At 37.1% G+C, this 20459-nt stretch overlaps 1 protein-coding gene and 1 long non-coding RNA gene across 2 annotated transcripts; one reads left to right on the top strand and one right to left on the bottom strand.

The window, feature by feature from the left end:
* Nucleotides 1–1832: 1832 nt before the first annotated feature.
* Nucleotides 1833–8558, top strand: LOC125314816. Its single transcript, XM_048278027.1, has 4 exons — nt 1833–2049; nt 2234–2317; nt 3679–4127; nt 7926–8558. Exons 1-4 carry the CDS (start codon nt 1833–1835, stop codon nt 8556–8558), a joined length of 1383 nt encoding a protein of 460 aa, XP_048133984.1.
* Nucleotides 8559–11713: 3155 nt separating this feature from the next.
* Nucleotides 11714–12841, bottom strand: LOC125314762. The gene is made up of 4 exons (XR_007198194.1): nt 12795–12841; nt 12450–12511; nt 12264–12344; nt 11714–11940 (listed from the first exon to the last, which is right to left on the bottom strand). It is a non-coding gene; the product is annotated as an uncharacterized LOC125314762 (long non-coding RNA).
* Between the last annotated feature and the right edge of the window lie 7618 nt (nt 12842–20459).

Genomic DNA, 20459 nt, shown 5'->3' with positions numbered 1-20459 from the left:
TTGAGTCAGGTCCAGACCAGAATCCGCTTGTTATGATACTAAGTAGCCATCTTTTGGTTAAGCAAGGAATCAGGGAGCATGTGCATGTTAACATTGTTTTGTCAAGATGTGAATTATTTTTATCTTCCTCGAGGCTCTAACTTCGGATGTATCGATGCCATCGATCACGTGCATTCTCCCGCAAGATTTAACGGAGCACATGATTTGTACCGTCTTTTTCTCATGCCTCGTGTCGTCGTGCGGTTGTTTCGGTTGACTTCAGTATTTATAGACTTTTACATTGACTTCTCTCCAGCCAGAGATTGCGCTTGTTATGATTTTAAGCGACCATGTTCTTTCATTTAAGGATGTGAATTATTTATACGTCGATTTCGGCTTCTATCCATGTGCATGTTGACTTCGTTGCTGGATTTGAAATTTTTCTTCTCTCTTTTGTTCAAGAGTGGCTAACCATGTGCGCGTAGCTTCGTTACTTACACATGATAGAAGATTCCCGCCCATTAGCTCGGTAATTATAAGTAACGTTGTTCGACCTTGACGCTTTCGCTTTCTTCGACGCTTTCGCCGGCGAACGATCTCACATCACAGATGGCAACCGAACCGGGTGCAAATTCAGCAAATCCCACTGATGCTGAAGCACCTGCCGGTACAGCCCCCGAGCCCGCAATCTCAGACCAAACTGGTTCGTTGACAGGTTTTCATTTTCAAAATTCTGGATTCTAGAGTGACTGTTTATGCTTTTGGCCCCCTAAATTGAACGAACATATAAGTTTGAGAAAGGCGATTTGCACTGACTCTGGTTTTCTTCCCTATATCATTGATGATGTTACTGTAAACGTGGACTCCGACTCAGAAACTGATCCTTCACACATCGTTCGATCACACATCATTGATGATTACAGTAATTCTGGTTTTCTTCCCCCATATTTTTTAAGATGTTCGTGTGGACGTGTCGCACTCAGAAACGGATCATTCACAAATCTTCATAAAACCAACTTCTCCACCTCCACTAATGCCAGGTATGCCATTGCCAAGCGAGCCGTTTCCTCTTTTTTTTTTTTTTTTCTGTTAATTAAGTAGGATTCATTTGAGTTGTTCAAACTAAGTTGATATTTGTTGCCCCAATTATTCTACATAAATAAATTTGTTAATGACTTGCCAAATGTTTTCATTATCGCAGCACAACAAGAAATAGTTGAAGATGGTCACTATTATCGACCACTGTTGCAAGCTGTGCTGGAGGGTGATTGGGCGGCCGCTCATGGATTCTTCGAACGAGATACAACCTCGAAGACCGCTATAATTACAAGCGAATCACGGACCGTGCTACATATAGCAGCCATGAGCGCCCAAGATCAGTTTGTCGAGAACCTGGTCGAGCTCGTCTCCGGAGGACCTTGAAGTGGCTGATGGCAAAAAGTGCACAGCCATCCGCTACGCCGCCTTGGGCGGAAGAATAAGGATGGTCAAGGCATTAGCCAGAAAGAATCCAAAGTTGACACATATTCTAGACGGTCAGCAATTCGTTCCCCTGTGGCGATCTGCGGAATATGGTGCTCTGTCTAAGGAGGTCCTTTGGTTCCTGGCGATGAACATAAAAGACGATGGTCGACGTGACCCTTTTCTAATGTTCAATCGATTGGTGCCATCATTTATCTTGCCTATGCTGGTCACCTTGGTAAGATCACACAAACTTGTTTCATGTCCGCTCTTCTGCTCTTTTTCCTTATTAACTTTCTCGGTAAATTCGGGCGGATGTCTGTCTCTATTTGCTGCACCGGTATCCTCACTTAGCTGGGCACAAACGATCACTATTGAGAGCATTGTCTCGTATGCCGTCTCACTTTCTTAACGGAGCTAGGCTCAACCTCTGGGAAAGATTGCTATACAAAGGTCAGCACATCTACCCATTTTCTTCTCAGCATGCATTTGATAAGATCATATCTGTTCACCGGCTCTTTTCTCCATCTGAAGGTGTTCCGGTGGACTTGAACTCCACACCATGTGAAGATCCAAGGATATCGGGGCCACCAACTACAATGGTTCAAGGTGGGCCGTCACTCTGTGTTTGTAGGATCTTACTCTAATAAAATTTGAATATTACAGAAGATAAGGATACTCTTTAGTACTTCTATATTAAAGTGCGAGGTATATGGCTAATCTAACTCTTGGCACCTTTTCCTGGTCGTAATGTCATTGAGCTGACATAATTCTTTCTTCTTCCTGACTGCAGCACTTCAGACGAGTATAGAGTTATCCAAGCTTGAAGCACTTGGAGCTTTTAAAAAGATTCTCAGGACTTGTGGCACTATTGTGGGTATGATTCGACCTTTTACACAGTCGTTGACCTGGCCCGTTCTCTCTTTCTTCTTCGGCTACTTCAAATACTATAGTGATCTACAAGTGCCTTCCATGTGACAAGAATCGAAAACATTAACCAAATTGTGACTAGAACTATAAACATGATGGTCTTTTAGTAATCACCTAAAAATATATAGGAAAACTATAAATGAAGATCTTTCTTTACGTGATATTTGTCAACAGAAGATGTTTACTATTTATCAAATACCTACGAGAAAAATTCTATCTCCTTCTCATGTGATTATTTTGAAATTACATAGAAGACTGAAAAGACATCAAATCAACATAGGATAGGGCTAGCGAGAATGCATTATTCCCATATTCGCTATGATGCACAAATATGGAACTTGGTCTCATGAGTTTTTAAGTTAAGCAAGTTAGGCCGACAAAATTTAGGCTATATGCTCGAAACTCGAACATGAATAGATATAGGATGCACGTACGTATGTATTACATTATTGATCATGCAGCGACAGTCTATATGAATGAAATTGCATAATCACTGTTTAATTATGTGAGTCAGTCAACTTCCATCAATGGCAAATATGAAATAACTGTGAAGTTTCAAATACAGTTATTGCAAATTCACTTCAAGACCATCTGTTCTTAATTCTGCCATGATGGAAATTCCCACACACACATACTGCACAGAAGTTAACTTGAGCGCATACAGTACATATACTTTGTACATAAATATCAACTAATGTGAAACCAAATATGCTAAACTTACTTCAAGATCGAATTGTATGCTTATATAGCGTACTGAAAGTATTGTGTCATGTCTTTGTCGAGGATTGTCAAATATATGGAAATCACAAGTGTTGGATAATGAAATAAATAAGAAGATAAAATTCAACAAATTTGTGCGGAGTATCTAGCAAAGAATGGAGTCAATCAAAGGGATATTCTCATCATCTGTGCTCCTCCCCCTATTGAGACGTGTCAGCTGTTAATTTCTAATTTATAAGGTGTCGGACATCTTAACATGCAGTAGTCTGTATTTCTTTTTCTTGTGCACAAAACAAGCCAAAAATCAATCAATCACAAGGGAGCAACGACTAGTTGTAGTCATTTACGAACTAGATTTGAATCCAGAGTAGAAGTTTGCATGGAGAATGAGAAGTGTAGATAGAAAAATGCGCCCTAGTAAGAAATGGCATTTTCTAAATTCAGCTCATAGTGCAATGGCTGCCAATGTTGGATCATCGATGAAAGTTATCTACTTATATATTCATCTTTATTCGGATGAAGATTTCATCTTTGTAATAAATAAATAAATAAAAGGTATCGCGCAAAATCATGCGTGTTCAAATGCAGCTCCGCCAGTCCAGAGGATTCGCGATGCAAAGCTGAGAGACGAGGCAGCTGTTGAGTTGGCAAAACTTGTTTGCGCCGAGATTTCATGTAAGAAAACAACTGAGATCCTCCAGTTTTTCAAAGGCAATGAGAGCATCTCCAGCGCCACGTCCGAAGGAATCGTTGAAATACTGGAGGTATGTCTCAAGTCCTTCCCGGAGTTAATCTGGACCACTTTTGATGGTAAAAGTTGGCTGGCGATTGCTGTGGAGCATCGCCAAGAGGAGGTTTGCAGTCTCTTTCTGGCGGCCAACTCGAATGTTAATCCGTCCTTCATTCCTTCCACACCCGAATATGATGAGTCCAAGGCCATGTTGGAAGCGGCAGCACGGTTTTCACCTAATTTTGGCTATTTGAGCGATGTCCCTGGAGCAGCTTTCCAGATGCAGAAAGAACTCCAATGGTTCAAGGTAATGAAATCATATCATTTAGTTATACCCTATGAAGCACAAACACTCTCCAGAAGCCTCTATATCGTGTCCGATACTCTTCGACACTCTCCGACATGCGGTCAACATTCCAAACACGCCAGTGACACCATGAGTCCAACATCTCGACATCTCATTTCGACACGCACGGGATCAATTTTAAACATTTTCAATAAATTACAAAATGTAAATTTATAAAAATATATACATGTACTTAAATCATATACCCAGCCAACCCAAAATTATTATACCCAGCTAGCAAAAAAATAAAATAAAAACCTAATAGTGAATCCCTAACAAAAGAAGAAAAAACACACTGCTGATATTTTTATCATGTATACATAAAAATATACATTTAATATACAACGTATCGAAATTCTCTATATTTTGATAAATGATGTGTCGGTGTGTCATGTCGTGTCGTGTCGCGTGTTACGTGTCGGTGTCGGTGCCACTTAGGTTCTACCTTTTACCAACATTGAGGAGATGCAAAAATTATATAAATCAAGGATCGAGGTTGAAGTGCTTTATTTGCATAATTAAAAATTCGAAGATTTAAGACTGAGAAAGGCATATTCCGCCTAGAGGGTGCCATTTGGGCCCGTGGGCCCGGAACCGGCCCGTTGACCGCGGTTCCGGGCCGGTTCGGAACCGTGAAATAAAAATAAAAAAATAAAATAAAGGCGGGCCCGGGGCGAGAGACGTTGGGCTCTCCGCCTGGGCCCGCCGCCCCCTCCTACCCCCTCCCCTCCCCCCCTTTGGGCCGTTGCTTGTAAAAAAAAAAAAATAATTAAAAATAATTCTTGCCTATAAATACATATGCTCCCCCTTTTATTTTTGTCACAAATTCTCCGAACAATCTTTCGAATTCTCTCTCAAATCCTCTCAAATCGCTCAAATTCTCCCAATTCTCTCAATCCCGACTCAATTCTCTCAATCGGATTTCCGATCAATTCTCTCAAAAATGGCAAGTAGAAGCAGAAATGCTGACAAGGGCAAGATGACTATGGGAGATTCCGAGTATCTCATTCTTGAATATGATCCTCGTGAGTATGCAAGTTGGGAAGACGACGACGATAATATCAACTATGTCCCGATTCCGAACGTCGAGCACATCCCAACACAAGAAAGTCTTCATCCTCCCACTGGTGTCGAAGAAACGTCAACGGCAAATGAGCCGGAACGGAAGGGCCGAGATAATACATCCGACTTGTGGCTACACTTCGACAAGGTACGTGATGAAGTCGAAGGTAAGTATAATATAAAATGTAAATATTGTTCGCAAACATATAAATTTACGAAAGGAGACGGCTACGGAACATTCCGTCGGCATTTGACAAAAAAACATCCAACGCAAGCGGGGATCGACAATACGCAACAACAAATTTCCGGGTACGCCACTTCTAATCCTCATCCTATATTTCGTTTCACTGAAGCACTTTATAAGCAAACATTAGGTGAATATGTTGCCCTTGATCATGTTCCGTTTAATACTGGTGAAAATTTTAATATGAAATATTTGATAAATACTGCGTTGGTTCCGCAAGCGCCAACTATTCCAAAAAATACTCTTAAACGCGAAGTTTTTCATCTTTATAAAAAAGGAAAAAAATCTTTAGCAAAATTTTTTGCGGAATTCAATGGACGTGTGCATATAGGTAGCGATATTTGGAGTGATCCTTGGCAAATTCATTCTTATATGGGTGTCACGTGTCATTGGATAGGTGACGATTGGACGATTCAAAAAAGACTTATTGCATTCCGAGTTTTTGATGAAAGACATTCGGCTCATAATATTTATAGAATAATTAGGCAAGTTTTAGAAGAATATAATTTAATAAATAAAGTATTTTCAATTGGTTTTGATAATGCCGCCGCAAATACCGCTTCTATTCCCGAATTAGAAAATATTTGCAAACCCACTTTTGGCTGACAATTTTTTCACATTAGATGTGCTTGTCATGTTTTAAATTTATGTGTACAAGATGGTTTACGAACTCTTGACACTTCTCTCGCCCCAATAAAAAGTGCAATTAAATTTTTATGGAGTCGTCCCCATTGTATGAAATCATGGGGAAAATTTTGTAAACAAAATGGGAGAAGGGCAAGAAGATTTCCAAAAGATATTCCGACTCGTTGGAATTCTACGTACGAGTTGATTCGGAAAACTTTTGAATATAAAGATTTATTATGTATGTTTATTTCACAAAATATTCCCGAAATTACTTTACTTCCTCAACATTGGGACGTTTGCAAGAAAATTTTAGATATTTTGAAAATTTTTAATGATGCTACTAAGACTTTATCTGGTATTTATTATCCTACAACGCATTTATTTTTAATAGAGTGTGTTAATATTGGTAGTGTTTTTAGTGAATATGAAAATGATACCGAATTAGGTCGAACTATTTTAGTAATGCGAGAAAAATGATTGCATTATTATTTGCAAATTCCTCTTGTCTTTTTAGTTGGTATTGTTTTTGATCCACGTATTAAATTAGACGGTTTACAAGATTATTTGAATGTGTATTATCATGATTGTTTACATTTGGAAGATTCAATAGATATTTCAAATATATTAGGAGATGTTAAAGAATCTATAGTAGCATTATATGGAGAATTTTGTAGCAGATATGGTTTAAGTGATTCCGGATCTTTACAATCTACTGCCTCACGTAGCGAAAGTGGTAGTTCACTTAGTAGAGGATATAATATGCTTAAAAGTAGGCAAAAAAAAACAAAAAGAGGCAACATGTAGTAATTCTGAATTAGAAAAATATTTAACCACTCAATTTGAGTTTCGTGATGCAGAACATAGTACAGATTTCGAAATCCTGAAGTGGTGGAAGAGTCACCAAATCGATTATCCAGTTCTCGCCCTCATCGCTCATCAAATATTAGCAACGCCTTCTTCAACGGTTGCAGTTGAACAAGCATTTAGTGCTGGAGGATTAATTTTGGACTCTCGCCGTTCAAGATTAAGCCCGGACTCTGTAGAAGCTCAAGCTTGTGTCGGCGATTGGACGAGGGCGAAATATCGACACCAAGAGTTAGATCGTGAACACGAATTTTTTAGCGATGAAGTTGGAGATACCACCGCCACGGGTACCACAACGGGTAGCGACGATTGACGATGAGGTAAGTTGGGGTTCTCAAAGGTAAAAGAATTACATGGGCTTTGATTCTTCTATCCCCAATAAGATATGTAGGCGCTTAATGATAATTCATTAAGTTCAAACCCATTCCTTCTCTTTTTTTTCCCCATATTTTATTACAATGTACAATTTAATTGTATTTTATAATTTATAATTTATTATGTTTATTTTATTATTTATTATTTTAAAAATTATTATTAAAAAAGGAATCGGAATGAATCGCCGGTTCCGAAGCGGAACCGGAATCGGCCCTGAACCGCCGGTTCCGGTTCGGAACCGGAAGTATACACGGCCGGTTCCGGTTCCACCTTTTCGTGGAACCGGAACCGCCGGTTCCACCGAACCGGCCGTGTATAATTTTGCCACAACCTGAAGGCAGCTATTTGAGTCCCGCCGACTGCGCGCAAGTTGCCTAGGGTCTTTGGATTTAGAGCTACCGGCGCAGGTCGAATGTCTGGTCTCCACATCCATGTCCTAGATTATGAAAAGAAAATATTAAGTCGTAGCTTTATATTAAGTAAAAAATTTGTGTCTAGGATCTCAACAGACCCAACCACAACACACCATTTGCCAACCCTAGTGGTTTTATGCTTGTTATTTCATTCGCGTGCCTGTGTTCATGTAGGCTGTGGAAGGGTGGGTCAATCCTCATCAAAAGATAGTGATGACGTCTCTCGAAGAAGAAGAAATGGAAGGAAATAAGGCAGTGTATGAGACATATTGGCATATATTCCTAGGTGAACACGAGGAATTGCTTAAGAATGGAGAAAAATGGATGAAGAGTACTTCAAGTTCATTCTTGCTCATCTCAACTCTAATCGCTATGGCCCTGTTCATAGCGGCTTTGATTGTACCAGGAGGCAACAACGATACCGGGATCCCCATATTGTTAGGAAAGGACTCTTTCGTGGTTTTTGCGATTTTAGATACGGTAGGCTTGTTCTTCTCGGCGGCAGCCATCTTATCATTCTCGGCCATCCTAGCTTCATCTTCCGAGCCGGAAGATTTTCTCCACTCGTTGCCGAAGAAGCTGATAATCGGCCTGTCCTCCCTCTTTTTCTCCCTGGCTTTCATGGTTGCAGCCTTTGCTGCTGCTCTTACCATTGTGTTGGATGAGAGACTCAAGCGGGCGTGGATTCCAGTTACTGTACTCGGTTGTCTTCCCGCGGCGTTGTTTGCTGTGCTGCAGCTTCCATTGCTTTTTCAAGTTGTTAAATCTACCTTCGGACCGAGCATCTTCCGGCCCAGAAAGATTTGAAATTGCTGGATGAGGACATGTCATAAAAAGACTTCCCAAATAATTTGTTGGTTGCTTGTCAGTACTCTTATAAAATAACGAACTATTTTTTTTGTAGTTTGCAAATTGTTAACTTTTGCACTATCAACCAATTTATTTGCATAGCTTACGAGTGCTTAATATACATGTTCTTCTATGGAATTACCAACATGAAGGAAGCGTACTCCTATTCTCTAATACGACCAATGTGCGGAAAACATACGATAGATATGACCAATAGAATCATAAACTAGTATTACAGATCGGAGTACGATCACACGAGAGAACATACTCACTATCCACAGATTAAGTGCCTCCGACATACGATCCTGTGAGAGTCGTTGTTCGTTCAAGTGCGAGGGAGAGTTTTGGGAGCGTACTGTTCTTTTGAGAGCGTTTAGAAGTGAGAGGGAAAACTGTCATTGTTTTTGGAACTGACGTTATCAGAGACTTCTTCACGTTCCTTCTCTTCACTTCTCTTTTATTCAAATAAAAAAGATAACTGCTCTTGTAGATAACTTCCGATAACCGCCGTAGGTTGCCAGCCCAACATGGGCGTACATCACATGTTTTTGACACCGTGGCAATCAATTAATTCCAACAATTAGAGTGACTTACCTACTCGGATTGAATTACCAACCAGCTTGGGTTAAATTACCAACAATTCTTCTGATCCACTACAAAAAAACAATGTTTTAGCCACGGAATTTGCCACGAACATTTTGGCAAAATTCGTGGCTAATCGATTTTGCGACGAAAATTGCAACGAAAAAAAATTCGTGGCTAATTCGGCGTCGCAAAATTTAGCGACAAAAAATAGAATTTTCGTCGCTAATTTGCGACTAAATTTGCGACGAAAAATGTTCGTTGCTGATTTGCGACGAAAGTGGTTTGTCGCTAATTTACGACGAGATTTGCGACAAACGCTTTTCGTCGCTGATTTGTGACGAACATTTTTCGTCGCAAATTTCGTTGCAAATTAGCGACGAAAATTCTATTTTTTGTCGCTAAATTTTGCGACACCAAATTAGCCACGAATTTTTTTTGTTGCAATTTTCGTTACAAAATCTATTAGCCACGAATTTTGCCAAAATTTTCGTGGCAAATTAGCGACGAAAAATCAAATTTTCGTCGCTAATTTGCGACGAATATTTGCGACGAACACCTTTCATCGTTGATTTGCGACGAATGCTTTCGTCGCAAACATTCGTGGCAAATTAGCGACGAAAATTCAATTTTTCATCACTAATTTTACGACGCCGAGTTAGCCACAAATTTTTTTCCGTTGCAATTTTCGTCGCAAAATGGATTAGCCACTAATTTTGTCACAATTTTCGTAGCAAATTCCGTCGCTAAAACTTCGTTCTTCTGCGACGAACAATTTTCGTCGTTGATTTGCGACGAACAGGACGATTTGCCACGAAAACTTTTGTTGCTAAAGTATGTTACAACGAAAATAGCGCCAATTCAGCATTAGTAAAATTAAATTTAACGACAAAATTTTATTAATTTTTTAATCTTCTCTAGCAATAGATTTTGCGACGACCGAGCAACAAACTTTTGTTATCGCATGATAAAATAATTTCTTTTATTTTTTATTTTAAATCCAATTAAAAGCAAAATTAATTTCTAGAATTTATATTTAACATTAATTAAGCAAGTAATAATCTAAATATTATAATAATATGAAAACAAAATACATTCATCCACCATTGTCTCTTTTTTTCCCCATAGATTTAGCAAAAGATCGGAGAATTATATGACTAAATACTACACAAACAAAATGAACAATAACAGCTAAGCAAATAAATAAATGAAAAATGTCAAGTGAAAAATATCACTACCTAGAACGTTAGACAAGTACCAGGATTCTACATTACTACACATGACGACTTCTTCTCCCAAGCTCTCGCATCGAGATAGCCGAGTCGAGATTCGAATCATCCAGCTCCAACATTGTCCCGTCTCTGGCCAAAAAGTTCTCCAAAGCCGCTGATGACGACAGTGATTGCCGAGAGATGGCGAACATTAGCATCCCCACGACAAGCAACACACTCAACTTCATAAAAGCCGGCGATTTACACGCAAACCCTCCACAATTCCAGACGACCCTTATCGAATCGCAATCTCGCCTTCTATTTTTCTGTATGATCCGGTCCTCCCAATGCAGCTCCGCTGTAATTTGAACTTCAAATGATTGAGTTGCAGTGAAAATTCCAAAAACAACAAGCAAAAACTCGCACTTGCTGCTAAAAAAAGTAATTTTGATGGCACGAGAATCAGATCCCACCAATGCAAATCAACCAACAACACTCACAAAATCAATCAACAGATATAAAACCCCAAATGGAAGCAAATGGAAGCATCTTTCACTCCAATTCTTGGAAAGAAAAACAAAAAGGAAGGACATATAAGAGAATGGAAGGAGAGCTGGCTCACTTGAACAGCACAGTCATGGAAGATGTTCAAGTGAGTAAGATTTAGAAAGATTGTTATGGAAGCTGGAATAAGTATCCTTTATTTGAGATTATTAACCACAGCTAAAGGGCAACTCCTATGTCAAATGCCAAAAAAAAAGGCATAGAACACTGATTAATTGTCATTTGACAGCAACTCATGTCCAGACTGATCATACATAGCATTTTCCTCTGCACCACGTACACATCAAGTATCAAACTCAACATTGAGCCACGCCATTAAAGTAGCAAAAATATATAGGTGCTTTTCACTTCAAAAGAGACGACCAACAAAAATAACCCAAAAAATACCACAAATCATGAGATACAATTGTAGAGAACTAGAGACAAGAGATATCTCTCTCTATCTGTCAACAGAGGGAAAGCAGAAGACAAACCACTTTATTTCTGAATGCAAGCATATCAACAAGTAATCGAATCTCCAGCAAGCAAAGCATAGACCTATATCAGATTTTTGTGATACCTTGTCTCTCTTGAAAATGAACCTTGGGGACATCAAACACATATTTTTGGAAGAGAAAACTTGATAGTTTGCTGCATGAAAAGCATTGCGATAAGGAGGCCAAATAATTCACCAGCGGGACAAGTAAACCTATTTATGATTAAGCAAGCTCCAAGGACAGCTAGTAGAAATAGAGATTGCAGTCCACACACAAACCCTGCAATTTTAAAAGTAATGCATAATTATAAGAATAACTGATGCCTAACAGAGTTTCAGAACTTAAATTGTTTTTTTTTTTTTTGCAGGACAAAGAGGAATATTGTACCATCCAGTCCACGCTAGAAAGAGCTTTGATCCCAATTCCAGTCTATCTTTAGCAAAGTTAAATAAGAAGTATACATAATTACAGTTGGCTCCGCCACTCCAAGAATCAACAATGGCTGGCCTCCGAGAACAGAGTTTATTATCTTGCACAATGCAATAGAAGCTAACGTTTGAACTGCTGTAAAAAACAAGAGGAAATGTTCCATCAGATATTAAAAGGAAAAGGAAAAAAGTTCCTTTCCAGAATTCAAGTTTCAAACACGTGTACGAACCATGTCCAACATATAGAGGGTTGATCAATCTACAGAAATGTACTGGGGAACTATACATTTCTAATTCACCATCTTCACTACAACTGACTTCGTCTTCATCTGTGAATTTTCGCTACATCAAATCAAAGATATGTTTGACAACTCAGTACTCATATTCAGGCAAAGCTGGGACTGCAATAATTCTAGATACACAACGTTTCTTATCTATCAAAGGCCTATAGGTCCAAAAGAGACTTCTGTATGCCAGTGCCACCTAATATAGATAATGGCTAATCATGTACACTGCAAACATCGCATTGTGGTAACACAATCATGAATCAGAAGCCTTATAGGACCTCAAAAGTCGAAACGATCCCACCAAACTGAGCAGGTCAAGCCATCACAAGATCTTCCAAAGCACGGCCAAATACATTTCGAAAGCTACACTTTGAGCAGCAGAAAAGTCTCGATCAAAGGCGCTCTACAGCTTAGCAAAAGTGCAAAAGGAAACGAAGAAACAGAGAGGCAACGATGACACTACCAGCAGATCCAAAAAAGGGGAAATGCATTACACGAAACGAACAAGAGGGTGATGCTCGCCCAAGCCCAACTAGGGCGGCCCTCGCGCAGATCGACGACCGTCCGTCGCCGATCTACACGAGGGCCGCCCTAATCGGGCTCGAGCGAGGAGACAAGGGACAAAATACGATCGTGCGAGACTCACCAGGCGGTCGGGAGAGTGAACTAAGAGCCGAGAGAGACCCGCGAAAGCTGCGAACAGGAGAGTGAACTGAGAGCCGAGAGAGAGCTGGCGAGTCACAAGATCCGAGCAAGTGAATACACGACGATCTGAGCTCGAGATTGAATAGCAAAACGGAAGACGGTAGACAAATGAGACATCTGCGAGAGAAGATGATGAAGACGAAGATGATTCTTAGGGTTTCTGAAGAGGGGAAGGGAGGGATGTTGCTCAATAAGCGGTTCTTTTCCTGAGAACAACTCTTACTTTTAGGTTTTGCCCGCTCAAAAGCGGCTCTTTCCCGAAACTGCTCTTATTTTTACGTTTTGCCCGCCAAGATCGTTTAGCGACAAATCGATCTTCCGTCGCTAAATTAGCGACCAAAAAAATTATTCGTCGCTATTTAGCGACGAAACAAATTATTTGTCGCTAATTGAATATGAATAAAAAATAAAAAAAAATTCACATTAGCCATGAATTTACTTTTTCGTCGCTAATATAATATGAAAAATAAAATAAAAAGGAAAATATTCAATTTAGCTACGAAAAAGTGGTTCGTCGCTAATTTAGCGACGGAAAGTTTATTCGTCGCTAATGGAATATGAAAAAAATAAAATATAAAATATTCAAATTAGCAACGAATTTATTTTTTGTCGCTAAATTAGCGACGACCCACTTTTTCGTCGCTAAATTGAATATTTTATTTTTTATTTTATTTTCATATTCAATTAGCGACAAATATCTATTTCGTCGCTAATTTAGCAACGAATAATTTGTTTCGTCGCTAATTGCATATGAATAAAAAAATAAAAAATATTGAAATTAGCGACGAATTTATTTTTTGTGGCTAAATTAGCAACGAAATAGAGTTTCGTCGCTAATTTAGCCACAAAAAAAAAATTCTTCACAAATTTGAATATTTTTTTTTATTTTTATTCATATTCAATTAGCGACGGATATTTCTTTCGTCGCAAATTTAGAAACGAATAATTTGTTTAGTCGCTAATTGAATATGAATAAAAAAATAAAAAATATTGAAATTAGCGACAATTTATTTTTTGTGGCTAAATTAGCGACGAAATAGAGTTTCGTCGCTAATTTAGCCACAAAAAAATAAATTAAATCGCAAATTTGAATATTTTTTTATTTTTATTCATATTCAATTAGCGACGGATATTTCTTTCGTCGCAAATTTAGCAACGAATAATTTGTTTTGTCGCTAATTGAATATGAATAAAAAAATAAAAAATATTGAAATTAGCGACGAATTTATTTTTTGTGGCTAAATTAGCGACGAAATAGAGTTTCGTCGCTAATTTAGCCACAAAAAAATAAATTAGTCGCAAATTTGAATATTTTTTATTTTTTTATTCATATTCAATTAGCAACGGATATTTCTTTAGTCGCAAATTTAGCAACGAATAATTTGTTTCGTCGCTAATTGAATATGAATAAAAAAATAAAAAATATTGAAATTAGCGACGAATTTATTTTTTGTGGCTAAATTAGCGACGAAACTCTATTTTGTCGCTAATTTAGCCACAAAAAATTAAATTCGTCACAAATTTGAATATTTTTTTATTTTTATTCATATTCAATTAGCGACGGATATTTCTTTCGTCGCAAATTTAGCAACGAATAATTTGTTTCGTCGCTAATTGAATATGAATAAAAAAATAAAAAATATTCAAATTAGCCACAAAAAATAAATTCGTCGCTAATTTGAATATTTTTTATTTTTTTATTCATATTCAATTAGCAACGGATATTTCTTTCGTCGCAATTTAGCAACGAATAATTTGTTTCATCGCTAATTTAGCCACAAAAAATAAATTTGTCGCTAATTTGAATTTTTTATTTTTTATTTTTATTCATATTCCATTAGCGACAAATAAACTTTCCATCGCTAAATTAGCGATGAACCACTTTTTCGTCGCTAAATTGAACATTTTCTTTTTTATTTTATTTTTCATATTATATTAGTGATGAATCACTCTTTTGTCGCTAATTTAGCGACGGTAAAAAAATAACTCCTCACAAATTTGAATATTTTTTTATTTTTTATTCTTATTCAATTAGCAACGGATATTTCTTTTGTCGCTAATTTGACAACGAATAATTTGTTTATTAGCGACAAACCAATTTTTCGTCGGTAATTGAATATGAATAAAAAATATTCAAATTTTCGACGCATTCGTTTTTGTCACTAAATTAGCGACGAATCACTATTTTGTCACTAATTTAGCCACAAAAAAATAAATTCGTCGCTAATTTGAATATTTTATTTTTTATTTTTATTCATATTCTATTAGCAACGAATAAACTTTCCGTTACTAAATTAGCGACGAACCACTTTTTCGTCGCTAAATTGAATATTTTCTTTTTTATTTTATTTTTCATATTATGTTAGTGACGAATCACTCTTTCGTTGCTAATATGACTATTTTTTTATTTTTTATTCATATTCATATTCGTCGCTATTCTTTTTTATTTTTATTCATATTCTATTAGCTACGAATTTTTCTTTCATCGCTAATTTAGCTACGAAAAAATGAATTCATCGCTAATTTGAATATTTTCTTTTTTTATTTTTATTCATATTCTATTTTAATATACTTTCAATTTCTTAATTTATGAAATATTTTCTTTCTATTCTTATTTTTGAAAAAAAATAGAATTCAAAATAATTCGAATTTGGAATTCTATCATATTGGAAATTTTGTCGCTAAATGAGCAACGAAAAATGGAAACAATCTGAAGCTTCTTAAAATTAGCAACGGATTATATCCTATAGAATTCAAAAGAATTTGCTAAATTAGCGACGAAACAATCTTCGTCGGAAAAAGATCTCATCCTTGCCTCAGAAAAAGATCTCATTCGCTAATAGATTATCCATGCTCCATCTCACCAAGAATAGAAAGAGCAGCATCAGCCTCCCGAATGTATCAAAAATAGATGTCACAATCTGAAGTTTCTTAAAATGTATCGCCACTGACCATTAACATAGAAATAGAAATGAGCACAAGCACTTTCTTATTATACAGCAACATAGAAATCGACCAAAATAATTGGAAATAGAGAATGATTTGTAATTAAGATCAATAGTAGCAATGTAATTGAGAATGATTTGTAATTGTGAGCAAAGTCCAGAAACCGTATCAACCCAATATGAAACTCATCGGCCAATCCTCGACGTTCGGGTAAATTCTTATTATACATCCAAGCCCTATCTTTTTGCATTGTGCCTGCATACGAATTAAAGATTTATAAAATATTAAAAATATCATATCTAATGTTTAATACTTTTAATTAAGACCATAAAATTCTAAAAATTAAATTCTTTATGTGACAAGACAATTACTTTGAAATTGAAAAGAATAACCACATCAAAAACACTTACCCAAGTATTTGCTTGAATTATTTATAATAGAACGTGGTTATGAGAATTGCAAATTTCGTCGTTAATTGTATAAATTAATGAAGAAAAGATGTTGGTGGACTTTAGCAACAAAAAAAACAATTGTAATTTAGCGACGAAAATCCCTTTCGTCACAAATTTTGTGATGAATTTTGCGACGAAATATATTTCCGTCGCTAATTTAGCGATGAACTATTTTTTCGTCACTAAATTATAGAAGATGGTTTCCCGACGAATCATTTTTTCGTCACTAAATTAGTGACGAACAACTTTTTCGTCGCTAAATTAGCGACGACAAAGTTGTTCGTTCCTAATTTCGTTGCAAATTAGCGACGAGTTTTTTTTCGTCACTATTTTCGTCGCCAATTTAGCAACAAATATGTTTTCGTCGCTATTTTTATCGCCAATTAGCAACGAATATATTTTCGTTGCTATTTTCGTCGCTAATTAGCGACAAATTTTGTCGTCACTTTTTTCGTCGCAAATAGCGACGAATTTTATTTTTGTCACTATTTTCGTCACAAATTAGCGACGAATTTTTTTCGTGGCTAATTTTTCGTGGCTAAATCCTTGTTTTTTTGTAGTGATCTACCTTTTTTATATTTTGAAGTTATATTCCTCTCTTTCAAGTGAAATGAAGATTTTCATTCCAACCAAAAAAAAAAAATTATTTGCTCTAGATTGCTACCCTTAAATTGAGGAAAAATACCAAAAAAGTCCTAAACTTATTACGCTTTTGCAAATTCGGTGCTAAATATTTTAATCATTGCAATTGAGTTCTAAGCCTTTTTATGTCTTACCAATTGAGTCTATCTGACCGATTTTAACCGGAAATCACTAATGTGAACATTGACTGTCCTATGTGACACGATCGGCACCGATGCCGGTAATTTTTTTTTTTATGATATCTTAATATCCTCTAAAAATTTAATTTTGTAAATATTGTTTCGCTTTTCGTTTATTTTTCTTTTCTTCTTTTTTCATTATTTACCATTTTTTTTTTACTATGGCCAGCAAAGGGCTTACAGTGGCCCTTGTTGCCGCCAAGCCTTGAAAAGCGGCCAGCGACCTCGCCGACTATAGGTGAGGGGTTGCCCTCTCCCAAATCTAGATAAGGGTCGCCGGCTCTAGTCTAGGTATGGCCGAGGGACGGCGACCGTTGCCCGAGGTCAATGGGGGTCGCCATCCACTAATGGGCCTCAACGACCTCCACCGGCCATCCCCCAAGCTCATCAACCATTGCCGGTGATGGTGGCGTGGCGACAGAGAAGGCCTACGGGCCCTCCCTCGGATTGGGGTAAAGCTTGCTACCCTCGCTTGAGGTCAAAGGGGGGTCATTGGCCATTAGTAAGGGCTAGACGAGTCCCACCGGCCATCCTCCAATCTCGTCGGCTATTACCGGTGATGGTGGGGCGGCGGCAATGACGGCCTTCACCGGTGTAAGCCCTATTTCTTTCTTTCAAACTTTTTAAAAAAAATCAGTTTTTAGCTTATTTTTATTTTTAGAAAAAAAATTGCTTATTTTTAAGTTTAGAAATCTACATGGACTGAATTTTTTAAAATTTTGCCACGTGGACTATGCGTTGACCAAATTTAAAAAAAGAAATTTGCCCTGTAATATTAAAAAATTAAACTGTCATTTTTGTTTAAGGATGGAATCAGGGAGCATGTGCATGTTAACGTTATTATGTCAATATGTGAATTATTTATATGTTGACAACCGGGCAGTAACTTCTGTTGCATCGATGCTATCGGTGTCCCCGAATGAGCATCTAGAATGTGCAAATCTTTAATGTTTGCTAAGAGACAAAATGTTAGCGGTTGAATAGAGGAATAAGTTTCTTCAACCAAAGAAAAAAAAAATAGAGGAACAAGTTTCGACCAAAAAAAAACATAGAGGAGCAAGGACTAGGAGGTGGAGTGCACGAGGCACGTGCTATCATTACTGCAAAGAGTTTTTAAGGATTCTCCAATGACACTGGAGTTACGTTTTTTCTTACGTGCGGTCGTGACTGATCTCTCCCTTCGGATGCACCATGTACCCTTTATCATTCATTGTCCACGATCATTTTGTCAAATCTTTGATGTTTTGTACTGAACTTAAAACTACGTAAATTTTTTATAGTGTGATCTATGAGGGAGCAGGTGCATGTTTAGATCATTTTGTTAAGATATGATTCATTTTTGTTTTTATCGCTTATTGATCAAGTGCATTCATCTGCCAGATCTAAAAATAATTCTGCATTTCTTTTATCTTCTAGCGATATACAAGTTCCTGCTATTGATGACAAGAGTAAACATCTAATTATCTCGACCCATCTTTCACTAGAATTAAAAGCATGATGATCTTTCAATTAACATCTAAACAGATATGTGAAAAACATAAATGAAGAACTTTCTTTACGTAATATTTGTCAACGGATAATGCTTACTATTTAGCAAATATATTGTAAGGCCACGAAAATGTGCCACGCTTGGGATCGCCACAACCAGAATGAGAAACACTATAAATGTTAGAGGGAAGGGGATTCACACACCTGGTTTGAAATCCAACAGAATTGATGTAGAACGTCGATGGTGCGGAACAAGTCTTCCCCTCTGTTCCCTCTCCTTATCGGTAGCTGAGTGAAATAACTACTGTCACAAAAAGTAACATTCAAATTTTTTCGTTAAGAGGACTAGAGGAAGGACTTGAAACTTTGTGGAGATTTTTTGGCGCGGGCCCTCTCATTGGGGGCCGGGCCTAACTCAGCCGACACTAATCGGTCCATATTAAAACTAATTAAGCATGCATATATATATATATATATATATATATATCATACTTTAATAGACCAACCCATATATTAATTTCAATTAATGTTGACCACAATAGAAAAATTCTAACATTCTCCCACTTGGGCTATATTATCCGAAACTGTGCTATATGTGCGCACCTTTATGTTGATCTTGTGATTATTCTTAATAGTTGATCCGATCCCATAAAGTTTTAAATGTCGAATCATGGCGATAACAGTATCAATAAACACATAGCCTTCCGCGATCAAGAATGCCTTTAACTCTATTGATATGGATATAATATAATAGTGTGGCAAATGGATAAACCTCACAAAAGAGTGATACTTTATTTGTCATCCTATTTGTCAGTCACATTCTCTCTCCTTATGCATCACAAAACTTGATGTGTCACCAAAGAATATCCTAATAGTTCTAACAAACCCGTATGTCTTATCATTATAGTTAACTGCACTTTATGTATAACAAACATATACACAAGGCAAGTAACTAAATGCCCATAGCCTTTACTCAAGGCTTACATAATGTCTTGAGATTTTCACCAAATGTGTACTCAACTTGATAATAATATATTCACTAATACTGTATTTAGTGCAAAGAGTTTATACATATTATAATATTACAAAATTGTAACAAATATAGATGTCAACTTTATTAGAACCCAACACTAAACCGTTTCCACTAAATAACAGCATCCCATGATACTCCTAAGCCCATGCTAATGATATGTTGCTCAAATTCACAAGGACGAAGGCCTTTAGTTAGTGGATCTACAACCATATCATCCGTAGCAACATGCTTTACTGCAATGTTACCATTTCGAACTATCTCTTTTATAGTCAAAAACTTAACTACAAAATGCTTAGACCCCATGAGATCTTAGTTATTGTTAATAAAAAAACATTGCAGAGCTGATAGTATAATATAACTATATGGCTCTATTCACAACGTAAAAAATGGTCAACTTCCTAATGAGATTCCGGAGCCAAATTGCTTGAGTAAAGGCAATAACGCATGCTATAAACTCCGCCTGCATGGTGGAGGATGAAATAGACTTATGACTCTCTTTTTCATGATACTGCATCTCCTACTAACATAAAGATGTACCTAGTTGTCGACCTCATGTCATCTTGACAACAAGCAAAGTCAGCATCTGAATACCTTACAAGTTGCGGGTTCTGAACATGTCTTTACATCAGCATATAGTCATTTGTCCTCTTATGTACCTTAAAATCTTTTTTGGTAAGAACCTAGTGATTGTGTCTTAGATTTAACTAGTATCTGCCTAGAAATTCGTTGCAAAAGCAATATCAGGTCCGGTACAAACTTGAGCATACATGATACCTCCAAGTGCACTAGTATAAGTTACATTCTTCATTTGGGCTTTCTCAACATCTAAACAAGGACATTTTGATAGACTTAGTGTATCACTCTTG

This window comes from Rhodamnia argentea, chromosome 4 (assembly GCF_020921035.1).
Source record: "Rhodamnia argentea isolate NSW1041297 chromosome 4, ASM2092103v1, whole genome shotgun sequence".
Taxonomy (NCBI): domain Eukaryota; kingdom Viridiplantae; phylum Streptophyta; class Magnoliopsida; order Myrtales; family Myrtaceae; genus Rhodamnia; species Rhodamnia argentea.
This window is presented reverse-complemented; position numbering and strand designations above follow the sequence as displayed.